Consider the following 15,382-nt stretch of genomic DNA (forward strand, 5'->3'; position numbering starts at 1 on the left):
TGCCAAGGTGGCAAGACACGGTAGTGATGACACCATAGGCCTTGTTCATCTCTGCACCAGACAGGATGCTCTTGCCAGCATACTTGGGGTCCAACATGTACGCTGCAGCGTGTATGGGCGTCAGGCAGAAGTCTTCATGATTGCAATACAGTCTGCTTTCTCTATGATTTGCTTGACCTTCACTTGAACTCTGCAACCAGAAAATGAGTAGATGTTTGGTTGGAGGGGTGTATGCTGGGCGAAGAACATTCAGAAATCTCGTCCAATAGACATTGCCTGTGAGCATCAGAGGTGAACCAGTTGCATTCACAGCTTGAGCAAGACATTCATCATCAAAAACTTCTGATTCCAAGAGGACCATGAGCTGTTGCTATCGATAAGGTGTCTGATTCATCATTTTCACCTTGAATATAAGTAGAGGGACTTTTCTCAGAGGTTGCTTGTTGTGAGCGCTGAGGGAACTTTATGCACTTGGCCAGATGATTCTGCATCTTTGTTGCATTCATCACATATGATTTGGCACAGTATTTGCAAATGTACACAGCCTATCCTTCTACATTATCTGCAGTGAAATCTCTCCACACATCAGATAGTGCCTGTGACATTTTCCTGTAAAGATTAGAAAAAAAATGAGTAAAAAAAGAAACAAATACAATGTACAGATAAATAGTTAAGCAGTTGGATTAAACAACTCATTTGTAAGGTAAGTGTTTTAAAATTAAACATGTATGGAAACAGATGAATTAACACTCCTCAGTTATCAGGCTCAAGCAAGCTAAAAACCCACATGGTAGCAAGAACTAACTAGCAGAAATTGTTAAGTTAGAAATTATTTAAACACACTTTGCTGTAGGCTACTAGAAGGCATGTAGTCCTTGGCTCAGACAGTGGTAGTAGTGTGGGCTCAATAGCATCTCATTAGTGTACAGCTGATTCTCAAGATCTTTCACATGTGATGGAAGATTGCACTATGCTTGCAGAGGGTTGCAATGCCATTAAATTGGGGATAGTTTAACCAAAATATGCCACAAAACCTAGAATTGTCTTATGTGTATCCTACAAAAAAAGGTTCACTGTTATAAGCAAACTTTTTATGAATTTAAGCAAAATTCCCCAAATTCCCATGGAAACTTCTGGAAATTTCCCAGAATGTTTGCGACCCTTTGCAATTCTAATTGTGCAGCCCCCTCAGTACCCCCAGTTCCCACGGAACTGTGGATTTGATTGTCTAAAGCAGGATCATCATGTAAACTACTGGATTGGAACATAATGTGTATATGTTCTTTGTTTTTTTTAAATAATCTGACCATGTTTTACATTTTCTTTCGAAAGTTTTACTTTTGTTTTGTCTTTCCAATGTTAACAGTCTGTTATTACTAAAGAATAGAACACTTCAAATGTATCCTCATATGAATAAACGTGTGTGTATACTTTTTATATATAGTACCAGTCAAAAGTTTGGACACCTACTCATTCAATGGTTTTTATTTATTTGGACTATTTTCTACATTGTAGAATAATAGTGAAGACGTCAAAACTATAACACACAAAAAAAGTGTCAAATCAAATATATTTTAGATTCTTCAAAGGAGTCACCCTTTGCCTTGATGACAGCTTTGCACACTCTTGGACATTCTCTCAACCACATTCATGATGAATATTTTTCCTACAGTCTTGAAGGAGTTCCCACATATAGGTGTCTGGTTAGACTGTAAACTCTCCTTCCAGACCCATATCAAACATCTCCAATCCAAAGTTAAATCTAGAATTGGCTTCCTATTTCGCAACAAAGCATCCTTCACTCATGCTGCCAAACATACCCTTGTAAAACTGACCATCCTACCAGTCCTCGACTTTGGCGATGTCATTTACAAAATAACCTCCAATACCCTACTCAACAAATTGGATGCAGTCTATCACAGTGCAATCCGTTTTATCACCAAAGCCCCATATACTACCCACCATTGCGACCTGTACGCTCTCGTTGGCTGGCCCTCGCTTCATACTCGTCGCCAAACCCACTGGCTCCATGTCATCTACAAGACCCTGCTAGGTAAAGTCCCCCTTATCTCAGCTCGCTGGTCACCATAGCATCTCCCACCTGTAGCACACGCTCCAGCAGGTATATCTCTCTAGTCACCCCCAAAACCAATTCTTTCTTTGGCCGCCTCTCCTTCCAGTTCTCTGCTGCCAATGACTGGAACGAACTACAAAAATCTCTGAAACTGGAAACACTTATCTCCCTCACTAGCTTTAAGCACCAACTGTCAGAGCAGCTCACAGATTACTGCACCTGTACATAGCCCACCTATAATTTAGCCCAAACAACTACCTCTTTCCCAACTGTATTTAATTTTTATTTATTTATTTATTTTGCTCCTTTGCACCCCATTATTTTTATTTCTACTTTGCACATTCTTCCATTGCAAAACTACCATTCCAGTGTTTTACTTGCTATATTGTATTTACTTTGCCACCATGGCCTTTTTTGCCTTTACCTCCCTTCTCACCTCATTTGCTCACATTGTATATAGACTTGTTTATACTGTATTATTGACTGTATGTTTGTTTTACTCCATGTCTAACTCTGTGTCGTTGTATCTGTCGAACTGCTTTGCTTTATCTTGGCCAGGTCGCAATTGTAAATGAGAACTTGTTCTCAACTTGCCTACCTGGTTAAATAAAGGTAAAATAAAATATAAAATATGCTGAGCACTTGTTGGCTGCTTTTTGGTCCAACTCATCCAAAACCATCTCAATTGGGTTGTGGTCAGGTGATTGTAGAGGCCAGGTTGTCTGATGCAGCGCCACCACTCTCCTTCTTGGTCAAAAATTCTTGGTCCTTCTTACACAATCTTTGCAGCAATTCAACCGTAAAGGCCTGATTCACGCAGTCCTCTCTGAACAGTTGATGCTGAGATGTGTCTGTTACTTGAACACTGTGCAGCATTTATTTGGGCTGCAATCTGAGGTGCAATAAACTCTAATGGACTTATCCTCTGCAGCAGAGGTAACTCTGGGTCTTACTTTCCTGTGGCGGTCCTCATGAGAGCCAGTTTCATCATAGCACTTGATGGTTTTTGCAACTGCACTTGAAGAAACTTTCAATATGTCATTTTCCGCATTGACTGACCTTCATGTCTTAGAGTAATGATCGACTGTCGCTTCTCTGCTTATTTGAGCTGTTCTTGCCATAATATGGACTTGATCTTTTACCAAATAAGGCTATCTTCTGTATACCACCCCTACCTTGTCACAACACAACAGATGGGTTCAAACGTATTAAGAAGGAAAGAAATTACACAAATTAACTTTTAACAAGGCAGGCTTGTTAATTGAAATGCATTCCAGGTGACTACCTCTTGAAACTGGTTGAGAGAATGCAAAGCCTGTGCAATGCTGTCATCAAGGCAAAGGGTGGCTATTTTGAACAATCTCAAATATAAAATATATTTTGATTTGTTTAAAACTTTTTTTGGTGACTACATGATTCCATATGTGCTACTTCATAGTTTTGATGTATTCTACAATGTACAAAAACCCTGGAATGAGTTGGTGTGTCCTAACTTTTGACTGATACTGTATATCTTAACCCCTTTTATATATATATATATATCCATCTGCAACATCTTGACCATATACCTATTTACGAGGTACACCATTTTGGAAAGTTATTTATAACTATTCATTCATAAATAGAGTTCCTATGGCGCACACCTGTTGCCGGAGCCACCTTATCTTCAACTTTTGTCGTAGCTGTCATTGCTAGTGAGTGTTGAACGCCAACTGAGCAAAGGTAAATCCATCTCTGCTCCTTTTCGCCCAAACATGCCCATTCACGCGTTCGTCCCGCCCCTTTCTATGTTCAGGTTGACGCTCCACTTTATGCGCTCAGTCACAGGTTGTTGTGTAAACTGGAGCTGGTGGGATAGATCCGGATAGACCACAGGGAGAAAGGGATTTCACATTTTTTTCCCGTGGGCAAACTGTAGTATTGGAGTATTTTTTTCTTCGCGGTGGATACAAGGATAACCCACAAATAAAGGGACATTTTACTACTAGTTTTTACTGTATGTGGATCGACGCAGATACCGGAATGGCAAATTTGGGAGTAGCCTAACAAATCGTATGGCACACTTTGATTTATAAATCTTACATTTCCGTTGGGTAAACTTACTGTTTATAATCAACAACAAATTGAGGAACAACGTATTTTATAGATATTAACGCATTTAAAGTGAGCAAACATGCCGCTGCCGGAGTTGATCACGGTCACGGAATTTGTGGCTGAAACTAACGAGGACTACAAAGCGCCCACAACCTCGAATTTCACCACTAGAATGTCCCATTGTCGGAACGCCGTGGCAACATTAGAAGAGGTGGGTGCAGGCCATGGCAGTGTGAAAACTTAATATAATTGACTCGAAATGTGAAACGGTGTTCTTAGATTTACGTGTGCGTCTTTACGCACAAGGTAGGCCAAACCGCATTTTTACAGTTGTTTGTCGAGTTCAGTTTCCCCGAAAGTGATCAGGCTAGACCTTCTAAACTCAAAATAGTAACGAAAAAAATACCTTTTCTTTTCGAAATCAAAGCAGGTTTTCTTATCCTAGTTGTGTTGAACCTCGCCCATGCCGTTCTCCACAAGTGTCCACCAACAAGTGCCCACACCATAGTTTATAGGTATTCCATTCTAAACCATTCAGCAATCCATAGACAAAAAATTGAGTTGAAAATTCCCTTTGAAATATGTAATTATTGTAGGCTACAAAGGTCTCTAACTCGTGAAATAAAATGCCTTTCACCAGTGTGAGGAAGCTATCTTATCTGTTTGACTACAAGGCTGTTTCACTTTGACAACTGTGTGGACACTTCCATGTGTTAAAGAGGCTTGAGCATATTTTAAAGATGTCATTATTGTAGGCTACAAACATCTCTGTGACTTATGCAAAAATGCCTTACCCCAATGTGAGGAAGAGATCTTATCTGTTTGCCAGAGAGGCAGTTTCGCTTGTGTGGACACATCCACATATTAAAGAGTCTTGAGCCCTATACGAACTTTGAGTAGTACCACACCTTTTAATGCCCAGTGGATCCCTCACACATCCATATCCATTGAATTGGCTTTCCTTACTAGGTCCCAAATGGCATCCATATGGCTGGACTATTTGGGACATAACCCTTGTGTTGTTGGCATAAGGCCTACTGTCATGCACAGTAGACCACAATGGGTGTTTTCTACGGTATTCCTGGCATCTGTTGGCATTTAGATCTGCTCCTGATTGTTCTCTGGAGATGTGCTGTTGGCCTGGGCCAGGCTTGTAATAGGCTGGTAATAAGGAAATGATCTCTATGCCCCAGGTCAGGCAGGTGATAGGCTGGTAATAAGGAAGTGGTCTCTCTATGCCACCGATACACTACTGGCCTTACGGCAGGCTGTATGAATCACTGGATTGGTGTCACAGTTTAGGGCCTATTCAAATTACGGCATACTGTTTTTGCACAATGGAGGAAGACACACACACACCCACTGCCATATGAGAGGATCTGCTGCTGTGTGTACAGTGTTGCAGAATATACCACATGAGGAGAGGTGACTAGAATGAACTTGTGTTAGAGTTACATTTAGTGGAATCTCTCAAAACAAGGAAGTGTTGTATTTCATTGGCTTTCTCTGTTTCACAACTGAAAGTCAAACAGATTTTCCCCACTGAACACAGTGTATATCAAGTTGGACAGAAACACATATACAGGCACATGCTTCACTCATGTTGACCAAGTCAAATTTTATTGGTCACATACACGTGTTTAGCAGATGTTATTGTGGATGTAGTGAAATGCTTGTGTTTCTAGCTCCGACAGTGCAGTAATATCTAACAATTACACAACATATACATCTAAGTAGGAATGAATTAAGACTATGTACATATGGATGAGCGATGTCAGAGCGGAACGGACTAAGATACACTAGAATAGTATAGAATACAGTACAGTAGAGTGGGGCGGCAGGTAGCCTAGTGGTTAGAGCATTGGACTGGTAACCGAAAGGTTTCAAGTTCAAATCCCCAAGCTGACAAGGTAAAAATCTGTCGTTCTGCCCCTGAACAAGGCAGTTAACACACTGTTCCTAGGCCGTCATTGTAAATAAGAATTTGCTCTTAACTGACTTGCCTACTTAAATAAAGGTTAAAAATATATATATTAAAGAATAGTATAGAAAACAGTATATACATATGAGATGAGTAATGCAAGATATGTAAACATTATTAAGTGACTAAGATACCATAGAATACAGTATATACAGTTGAATCTCGGAGGTTTACATACACCTTCGCCAAATACATTTAAACTCAGTTTTTCACAATTCTTGACATTTGATCCAAGTAAAAATGTCCTGTCTTAGGTCAGTTAGGATCACCACTATTTTAAGAATGTGAAATGTCAGAATAACAGTAGAGAGAATGATTTATTTAATCTTTTATTTCTTTCATCACATTCCCAGTGGGTCAGAAGTTTACATACACTCAATTAGTATTTGGTAGCATTGCCTTTAAATTGTTTAACTTGGGTCAAACGTTTTGGGTCGCCTTCCACAAGCTTCCAACAATAAGTTGCGTGAATTTTGGTCCATTCCTCCTGACAGAGTTGGTGTAACTGAGTCAGGTTTGCAGGCCTCCTTGCTCACACACGCTTTTTCTACCCACAAATGTTCTATAGGTTGAGGTCAGGGCTGTGTGATGGCCACTCCAATACCTTGACTTTGTTGTCCTTAAGCTATTTTGCCACAGCTTTGTAAGTATGCTTGGGGTCATTGTCCATTTGGAAGACCCATTTGCGACCAAGCTTTAACTTCCTGACGGATGTTGCTTCAATATATCCACATAATTGTCCCTCTTCATGATGCCATCTATTTTGTGAAGTGCACCAGTCCCTCCTGCAGCAAAGCACCCCCACAACATGATGCTGCCACCCCCGTGCTTCACAGTTGGGATGGTGTTCTTCGGCTTGCCTGCCTCTCCTTTACCACCAAACATAACAATGGTCGTTATGGCCAAACAGTTCTATTTTTGTTTCATCAGACCAGAGGACATTTCTCTAAAAAGTACAATCTTTGTCCCCATGTGCAGTTGCAAACCGTAGTCTGGCTTTTTTATGGCGGTTTTGGAGCAGTGGCTTCTTCCTTGCTGAGCAGCCTTTCAGGTTATGTCGATATAGGACTCGTTTTACTGTGGATATAGATACTTTGTATCTGTTTCCTCCAGCATCTTCACAAGGTCCTTTGCTGTTGTTCTGGGATTGATTTGCACTATTCGCACCAAAGTACGTTCATCTCTAGGAGACAGAACGCTTCTCCTTCCTAAGCAGTATAATGGCTGCGTGGTTCCATGATGTTTATACTTGCGTACTATTGTTTGTACAGATGAACGTGGTACCTTCAGGCATTTGGAAATTGCTCCCAAGGATGAACCAGACACATTTTTTTCTGAGGTCTTGGCTGATTTCTTTAGATTTTCCCATGATGTCAAGCAAAGAGGCACTGAGTTTGAAGGTAGGCCTTGAAATACATCCACAGGTACACCTCCAATTGACTAAAATAATGTCAATTAGCCCATCAGAAACTTCTAAAGCCATGACATCCTTTTCTGTAATTTTCCAAGCTGTTTAAAGGCACAATCAACTTAGTGTATGTAAACTTCTGACCCACTGGAATTGTGATACAGTGAATTATAAGTGAAATAATCTGTCTGTAAACAATTGTTGGAAATGACTTGTGTCATGCACAAAGTATATGTCCTAACTGACTTGTTAAGACTATTGTTTGTTAACAAGAAATTTGTGGAGTGGTTGAAAAACGAGTTTTAATGACTCCAACCGAAGTGTATGTAAACTTCCAACTTCAATTGTACGTATGAGATGTGTAATGCCAGATAGAACAACACTAATGTCGAGAACAGACAGCAGGCAGGCAGCTGTAATGGCGGTTTTACATCAGGTCGACTGACAGGCAGCACTCTCCTTCCCAGTTCCTCTTATCTGGCTGACAGTGCCTGAGCAGCCTGCTGTGGACTGGAGTGCCTTGCTGTTTCCTTGCCTGTGTTGCATGGTGGGTAGCTCTTGTCCAGGAAGCCTCAGTGTCAGCAAGCTGCACGTAATGCCCCGGACCAGAGCTATGTGGTGGGGAACACTACCATATAGTCTCGTCGGAGGATCACTCTCTAGTCTAGCTCACAACAAAGCTCTAGCTTGGTAGATCACTGCTGCATCCTGGGAGAGTCCCTGGGGCTTGGGCTGATGCACTCCTGTCCTAGCATGCTTTCTCTCTTTCTTTTCCTCCTCTTCTCTCTCACAGACTGCCCAGCATGTCCCAGCTTGTCTACTCCCATGCCTTCCTCCCACTGGGCACATACTGGTTGAATCAACGTTGTTTCCACATCATTTTAATGAACCAACGTGGAATAGACGTTGAATTGACTCCCTGGGCTGGGTGAGTGTCCACTGGGCTCCCTGGGCTGGGTGTTTCCACTGGGCTCCCTGGGCTGGGTGAGTGTCCACTGGGCTCCCTGGACTGGGTGAGTGTCCACTGGGTGAGTGTCCACTGGGCTCCCTGGACTGGGTGAGTGTCCACTGGGCTCCCTGGACTGGGTGAGTGTCCACTGGGTGAGTGTCCACTGGGCTCCCTGGGCTGGGTGAGTGTCCACTGGGCTCCCTGGACTGGGTGAGTGTCCACTGGGTGAGTGTCCACTGGGCTCCCTGGGCTGGCTGAGTGTCCGGTGGACGGACAATGTGGAGTACAACAAAACCATTTGGTTTGGGTATGCATGATAGTGTGAAAAGGGTGTAAGAGAATGGCTGACACATCAACCAAGGACACAGCATTGTCATCTGCTCACCCAAAAAAGTTAGTAATTACTGTAGATATAAATTCTCACGGGAATGGCAAAATATGTCAGTTGAATGAGTTCATCTACTCATCTAATGTATTTCTCCACTGTTATTTTAGTAGACCATTACAGGACCACAACATCTGATCTCTACTGTTGTTTTAGTTGACCATTACAGGACCACAACATCTGATCTCTACTGTTATTTTAGTAGACCATTACAGGACCACAACATCTGATCTCTACTGTTGTTTTAGTTGACCATTACAGGACCACAACATCTGATCTCTACTGTTATTTCAGTTGACCATTACAGGACCACAACATCTGATCTCTACTGTTATTTTAGTTGACCATTACAGGACCACAACATCTGATCTCTACTGTTGTTTTAGTTGACCATTACAGGACCACAACATCTGATCTCTACTGTTGTTTTAGTTGACCATTACAGGACCACAACATCTGATCTCTACTGTTGTTTTAGTTGACCATTACAGGACCACAACATCTGATCTCTACTGTTGTTTTAGTTGACCATTACAGGACCATAACATCTGATCTCTACTGTTGTTTTAGTTGACCATTACAGGACCACAACATCTGATCTCTACTGTTATTTCAGTTGACCATTACAGGACCACAACATCTGATCCCCATCGTTCCCAAGTGTGGTTTTCCCACAAACCATTTCCTTGTTTTTACAGCCTCTCTGGTTTCTGAGCTTCAAATCAGAGAATGTATCTTGGCAGTGGACTACGTTTAACCAGAGCCCTATGAGAATGTGTTGCCATTTTGGACTCACAGAGAGTGGCTGCCGATCACTATAGCATTATGGTTGTGCAGGCAGACCGTGGGCTTGGCTGGCATGTTGCCATGTCTGTCGTGTTACTGTGTAAACAGTAGGGCTGGGCTCAGGACTGCATGGCCATTCTCTCATTCACTGCTCTAATCTCAGGGGAATTCATACACACAGTGACTAAGGAGTGAGTGAGTGATAGTTCCAGTAGTCCTTTCTGTTTACTTCCTGCCTCATAGATGTGTTTCTTTGTGATCCCTCTCCCTACAGCCCCTTGATCAAATCAAATCACATTTTATTGTCACATGTGCAGCATACAACAGGTGTAGACAGTGAAAACCCCTAACCAACAATGCGTTAAGAAGAAAAATGTGTTAAATTAGAAATAGATAAGTAGAAAAATAGAAAATTAAAGTAACAAATAATTAAAGAAGTAACAAATAGTTAAACATGATGTTCCTCATAGATGTGTCTCTGTGTGTTCTCTCTCCCTACAGGCTCTAGATGTACCTCATAGATGTGTCTCTGTGTGTTCTCTCTCCCTACAGGCTCTAGATGTACCTCATAGATGTGTCTCTGTGTGTTCTCTCTCCCTACAGGCTCTAGATGTACCTCATAGATGTGTCTCTGTGTGTTCTCTCTCCCTACAGGCTCTAGATGTACCTCATAGATGTGTCTCTGTGTGTTCTCTCTCCCTACAGGCTCTAGATGTACCTCATAGATGTGTCTCTGTGTGTTCTCTCTCCCTACAGGCTCTAGATGTACCTCATAGATGTGTCTCTGTGTGTTCTCTCTCCCTACAGGCTCTAGATGTACCTCATAGATGTGTCTCTGTGTGTTCTCTCTCCCTACAGGCTCTAGATGTACCTCATAGATGTGTCTCTGTGTGTTCTCTCTCCCTACAGGCTCTAGATGTACCTCATAGATGTGTCTCTGTGTGTTCTCTCTCCCTACAGGCTCTAGATGTACCTCATAGATGTGTCTCTGTGTGTTCTCTCTCCCTATAGGTTCTAGATGTAGACAGAGGAGTACTTCACAAGATCAAGAAGTCTGTCAAGGCCATAAACATCTCTGGCCTGGGTGAGTAAAAAACAGTATAGAACCGTACAGTACACTACTACACAATACAGTACACTACTACATAGTACAATACAGTACATTACAGTGCAACACAGTACACCAGTGAGTGAGTCGGTCCTGGTGTACAGTTTCCATATATCCATAATGTATATAGCACCTATATCACATTCACTACATCCACTAACCTCTGTACTCCAGTTGTGCAGCATGTTGGTATCCCTCAATATACTTCACAATAATATTAGAGAGAGAGAGAGAGATATGTTTATAGCACCTTAACACATTCCTCCCATTCCACACACCTGTCCCAGCAGGCCTAAGGAGCAGAGGTCCCTCCTACAATACGGTATATTAAATGTCCCTACTCAGTTAAACCCAGGCCCTTTTCTTCCATGACTGTCCCTGTCCACCCAGCCCACAGACCTCCCAGTGTAATCCCAGGGTCATAATCCTGGATCAGGGGCTGATAACCACGGCTCTAACCCAGTTGGACCTACACATGCTGGAAATACCTTAAAGCTAGAATCCTTCATTGAAACAATAACAAGGTGTTTTCCCCACCCCTGTTTCGCTAAAAAGCCGTCTCAAATTGAGACAGAGCTGGATGCAAAGACTGACCATCCATGATATCAAAATGATTGTTTTAACCATGTTATGAGGCTATACAGTGTTTGTTTACATTTATTTTGTTTACAAACTTTGGGGTAAAACAAGCTTATATTTTGGGTTCTCATGGAGTGTGACAGTTGAACTAAAATCATCAGGCATTTATAAGTTATATTCTTCAACAATCAATGGATGTATATATCATTTATATGTACAAAAATGGATGTAGCATCTAAGGATTCTAGCTTTAACGCCACGTTGCTTCTGTTTAGAGCTGCTGTGTAAACTAAGCTCTGAGTCTTTACACACACTTTACAAGCCCAACATGCTCGTCACTGTTATGAAAGGCTGTGTAAGAATGACATCGCTAGTCTGTTCCCAGATCTGTTTGTGCTGGTCTTGAGTTGACAACTCCAACAGCTATTGAGTTGGCAAGGCAGCAGTTAGGTGTTTTTACTTAGGATTTATGTAATGTATTTATGTCAACTAAAAGTGTTGAGAGTGGTGGGAAGTCAGTCAGGAAAGTAGTAGAATGATTTTCATCCTGTTTCTGGGTCATACACTCTGTTCTAATGAAGCTTCTGCGTGGTCCTGCATGCTTCTGCGTGGTCCTGCATGCTTCTTCGTGGTCCTGCGTGGTCCTGCGTGGTTCTGCATGGTCCTGCGTGGTTCTGCATGGTCCTGCGTGGTTCTGCATGGTCCTGCGTGCTTCTGCGTGGTCCTGCATGCTTCTGCGTGGTCCTGCATGCTTCTGCGTGGTCCTGCGTGTGCTTCTACATCTGCATTGCTTGCTGTTTGGGGTTTTAGGCTGGGTTTCTGTATGGTCCTGCATGGTCCTGCGTGTGCTTCTACATCTGCATTGCTTGCTGTTTGGGGTTTTAGGCTGGGTTTCTGTATGGTCCTGCGTGGTCCTGCGTGTGCTTCTACATCTGCATTGCTTGCTGTTTGGGGTTTTAGGCTGGGTTTCTGTATGGTCCTGCGTGGTCCTGCATGGTCCTGCGTGTGCTTCTACATCTGCATTGCTTGCTGTTTGGGGTTTTAGGCTGGGTTTCTGTATGGTCCTGCGTGGTCCTGCATGGTCCTGCGTGTGCTTCTACATCTGCATTGCTTGCTGTTTGGGGTTTTAGGCTGGGTTTCTGTATGGTCCTGCGTGGTCCTGCGTGTGCTTCTACATCTGCATTGCTTGCTGTTTGGGGTTTTAGGCTGGGTTTCTGTATGGTCCTGCGTGGTCCTGCATGGTCCTGCGTGTGCTTCTACATCTGCATTGCTTGCTGTTTGGGGTTTTAGGCTGGGTTTCTGTATCTGTTGATGTAAAAAAAAGGGCTTTATAAATACATTTGATTGATTGAACACCACATCCAAGCCAGTTTCCTGTCTTGCAGAGAGAATTCCTGACGCTCAGCACTCTATGAGACGCTTTGTGTCCCTGAGGGGATACAGTTGTATTGAATTGAATGTATACGCCTTCACAAGTTTATCAGTGATCAGACCTAAAAATTTTCAGGTCAATTTAGAAAAGACAATATCACAGAGATGAAATGTCCACTAACTAACAAGTCTCACTAACTCTTTAGGATACAAGTCTCACTAACTCTTTAGGATACAAGTCTCACTAATAACTCTTTAGGATACAAGTCTCACTAATAACTCTTTAGGATACAAGTCTCATTAACTCTTTAGGATACAAGTCTCACTAATAACTCTTTAGGATACAAGTCTCACTAATAACTCTTTAGGATACAAGTCTCACTAATAACTCTTTAGGATACAAGTCTCACTAATAACTCTTTAGGATACAAGTCTCACTAATAACTCTTTAGGATACAAGTCTCACTAATAACTCTTTAGGATACAAGTCTCACTAATAACTCTTTAGGATACAAGTCTCACTGACTCTTTAGGATACAAGTCTCACTGACTCTTTAGGATACAAGTCTCACTGACTCTTTAGGATACAAGTCTCACTAATAACTCTTTAGGATACAAGTCTCACTAATAACTCTTTAGGATACAAGTCTCACTAACTCTTTAGGATACAAGTCTCACTGACTCTTTAGGATACAAGTCTCACTATGAACTCTTTAGGATACAAGTCTCACTAATAACTCTTTAGGATACAAGTCTCACTAACTCTTTAGGATGGCATAGAGGCTCCTATTAAAATAAGAGTCTGTGTAAAGCCTCTTTGATTCGTTTTTAATGATGTAAAGTGTGTTTGTGACCCATGAAAAATCCCCTTTACACAAATTCTGATTTGACTTGATTTGACTACTGTGTTTCTCAGCCCACGTTGACAATGAGGAGCAGTACATTCAGTCTATGGAGAAGTTCGGAGACAACTGTGTCTCTAGAGAGGATCCGGAAGTGGGCTCAGCCTTCCTCAAGTTCGCCATCTTTACCAAAGAGCTCACAGCCCTCTTCAAGAACCTGGTGAGACCCCATCTCACACCACACATCTCTCTACCTGTCTGTCTCTCTACCTGTCTGTCTCTGCATCCCTCTGTCTATCTACCTGTCTGTCTCTCTACCTGTCTGTCTCTACATCCCTCTGTCTCTCTACCTGTCTGTCTCTACATCCCTCTGTCTCTCTACCTGTCTGTGTCTACATCCCTCTGTCTGGCTCGACCTGTCTGTCTCTCTACCTGTCTGTGTCTACATCCCTCTGTCTCTCTACCTGTATGTCTCTACATCCCTCTGTCTCTCTACCTGTCTGTGTCTACATCCCTCTGTCTATCTACCTGTCTGTTTCTACCTGTCTGTCTCTCTACATCCCTCTGTCTCTCTACCTGTCTGTCTCTCTGCATCCCTCTGTCTCTCTACCTGTCTGTCTCTGCATCCCTCTGTCTCTCTACCTGTCTGTCTCTACATCCCTCTGTCTCTCTACCTGTCTGTCTCTCTACCTGTCTGTCTCTACATCCCTCTGTCTCTCTACCTGTCTGTCTCTCTACCTGTCTGTCTCTACCTGTCTGTCTCTGCATCCCTCTGTCTCTCTACCTGTCTCTCTACCTGTCTGTCTCTCTACCTGTCTGTCTCTACATCCCTCTGTCTCTCTACCTGTCTGTCTCTCTACCTGTCTGTGTCTCTCTCTAATTGTTGTTTTCAGTTGCAGAACATGAACAACATCATCACCTTCCCCTTAGACAGTCTACTGAAAGGAGACCTGAAAGGGGTCAAAGGGGTAGGTGTATAACATATTATTAACCACAGTGTTTAATATACCAGTCAGAACATGTGTTTAATATACCAGTCAGAACATGTGTTTAATATACCAGTCAGAACACGTGTTTAATATACCAGTCAGAACACGTGTTTAATATACCAGTCAGAACACGTGTTTAATATACCAGTCAGAACACGTGTTTAATATACCAGTCAGAACACGTGTTTAATATACCAGTCAGAACACGTGTTTAATATACCAGTCAGAACACGTGTTTAATATACCAGTCAGAACATGTGTTTAATATACCAGTCAGAACACGTGTTTAATATACCAGTCAGAACATGTGTTTAATATACCAGTCAGAACACGTGTTTAATATACCAGTCAGAACACGTGTTTAATATACCAGTCAGAACACGTGTTTAATATACCAGTCAGAACACGTGTTTAATATACCAGTCAGAACACGTGTTTAATATACCAGTCAGAACACGTGTTTAATATACCAGTCAGAACACGTGTTTAATATACCAGTCAGAACACGTGTTTAATATACCAGTCAGAACACGTGTTTAATAGACCAGTCAGAACACGTGTTTAATAGACCAGTCAGAACACGTGTTTAATAGACCAGTCAGAACACGTGTTTAATAGACCAGTCAGAACACGTGTTTAATAGACCAGTCAGAACACGTGTTTAATAGACCAGTCAGAACACGTGTTTAATAGACCAGTCAGAACACGTGTTTAATAGACCAGTCAGAACACGTGTTTAATATACCAGTCAGAACACGTGTTTAATATACCAGTCAGAACACGTGTTTAATATACCAGTCAGAACACGTGTTTACT

At 42.1% G+C, this 15,382-nt stretch overlaps 1 protein-coding gene across 1 annotated transcript in view; it reads left to right on the plus strand.

Annotated features, from left to right (window-relative positions):
- Nucleotides 1–3,834: 3,834 nt before the first annotated feature.
- The window catches only part of LOC112249844 (arf-GAP with SH3 domain, ANK repeat and PH domain-containing protein 2-like), a 45,434-nt gene continuing 33,886 nt past the window's right edge, over nucleotides 3,835–15,382 (plus strand). The window contains exons 1-4 of the mRNA XM_042321530.1: nucleotides 3,835–4,379; nucleotides 10,689–10,761; nucleotides 13,652–13,797; nucleotides 14,471–14,545. Of these exons, the coding sequence (XP_042177464.1) occupies nucleotides 4,248–4,379; nucleotides 10,689–10,761; nucleotides 13,652–13,797; nucleotides 14,471–14,545 (426 nt within the window). The 5' untranslated portion in view covers nucleotides 3,835–4,247. The remainder of the gene's footprint in view (nucleotides 4,380–10,688; nucleotides 10,762–13,651; nucleotides 13,798–14,470; nucleotides 14,546–15,382) is intronic.

This window comes from Oncorhynchus tshawytscha, linkage group LG05 (genome assembly GCF_018296145.1).
Source record: "Oncorhynchus tshawytscha isolate Ot180627B linkage group LG05, Otsh_v2.0, whole genome shotgun sequence".
Taxonomy (NCBI): domain Eukaryota; kingdom Metazoa; phylum Chordata; class Actinopteri; order Salmoniformes; family Salmonidae; genus Oncorhynchus; species Oncorhynchus tshawytscha.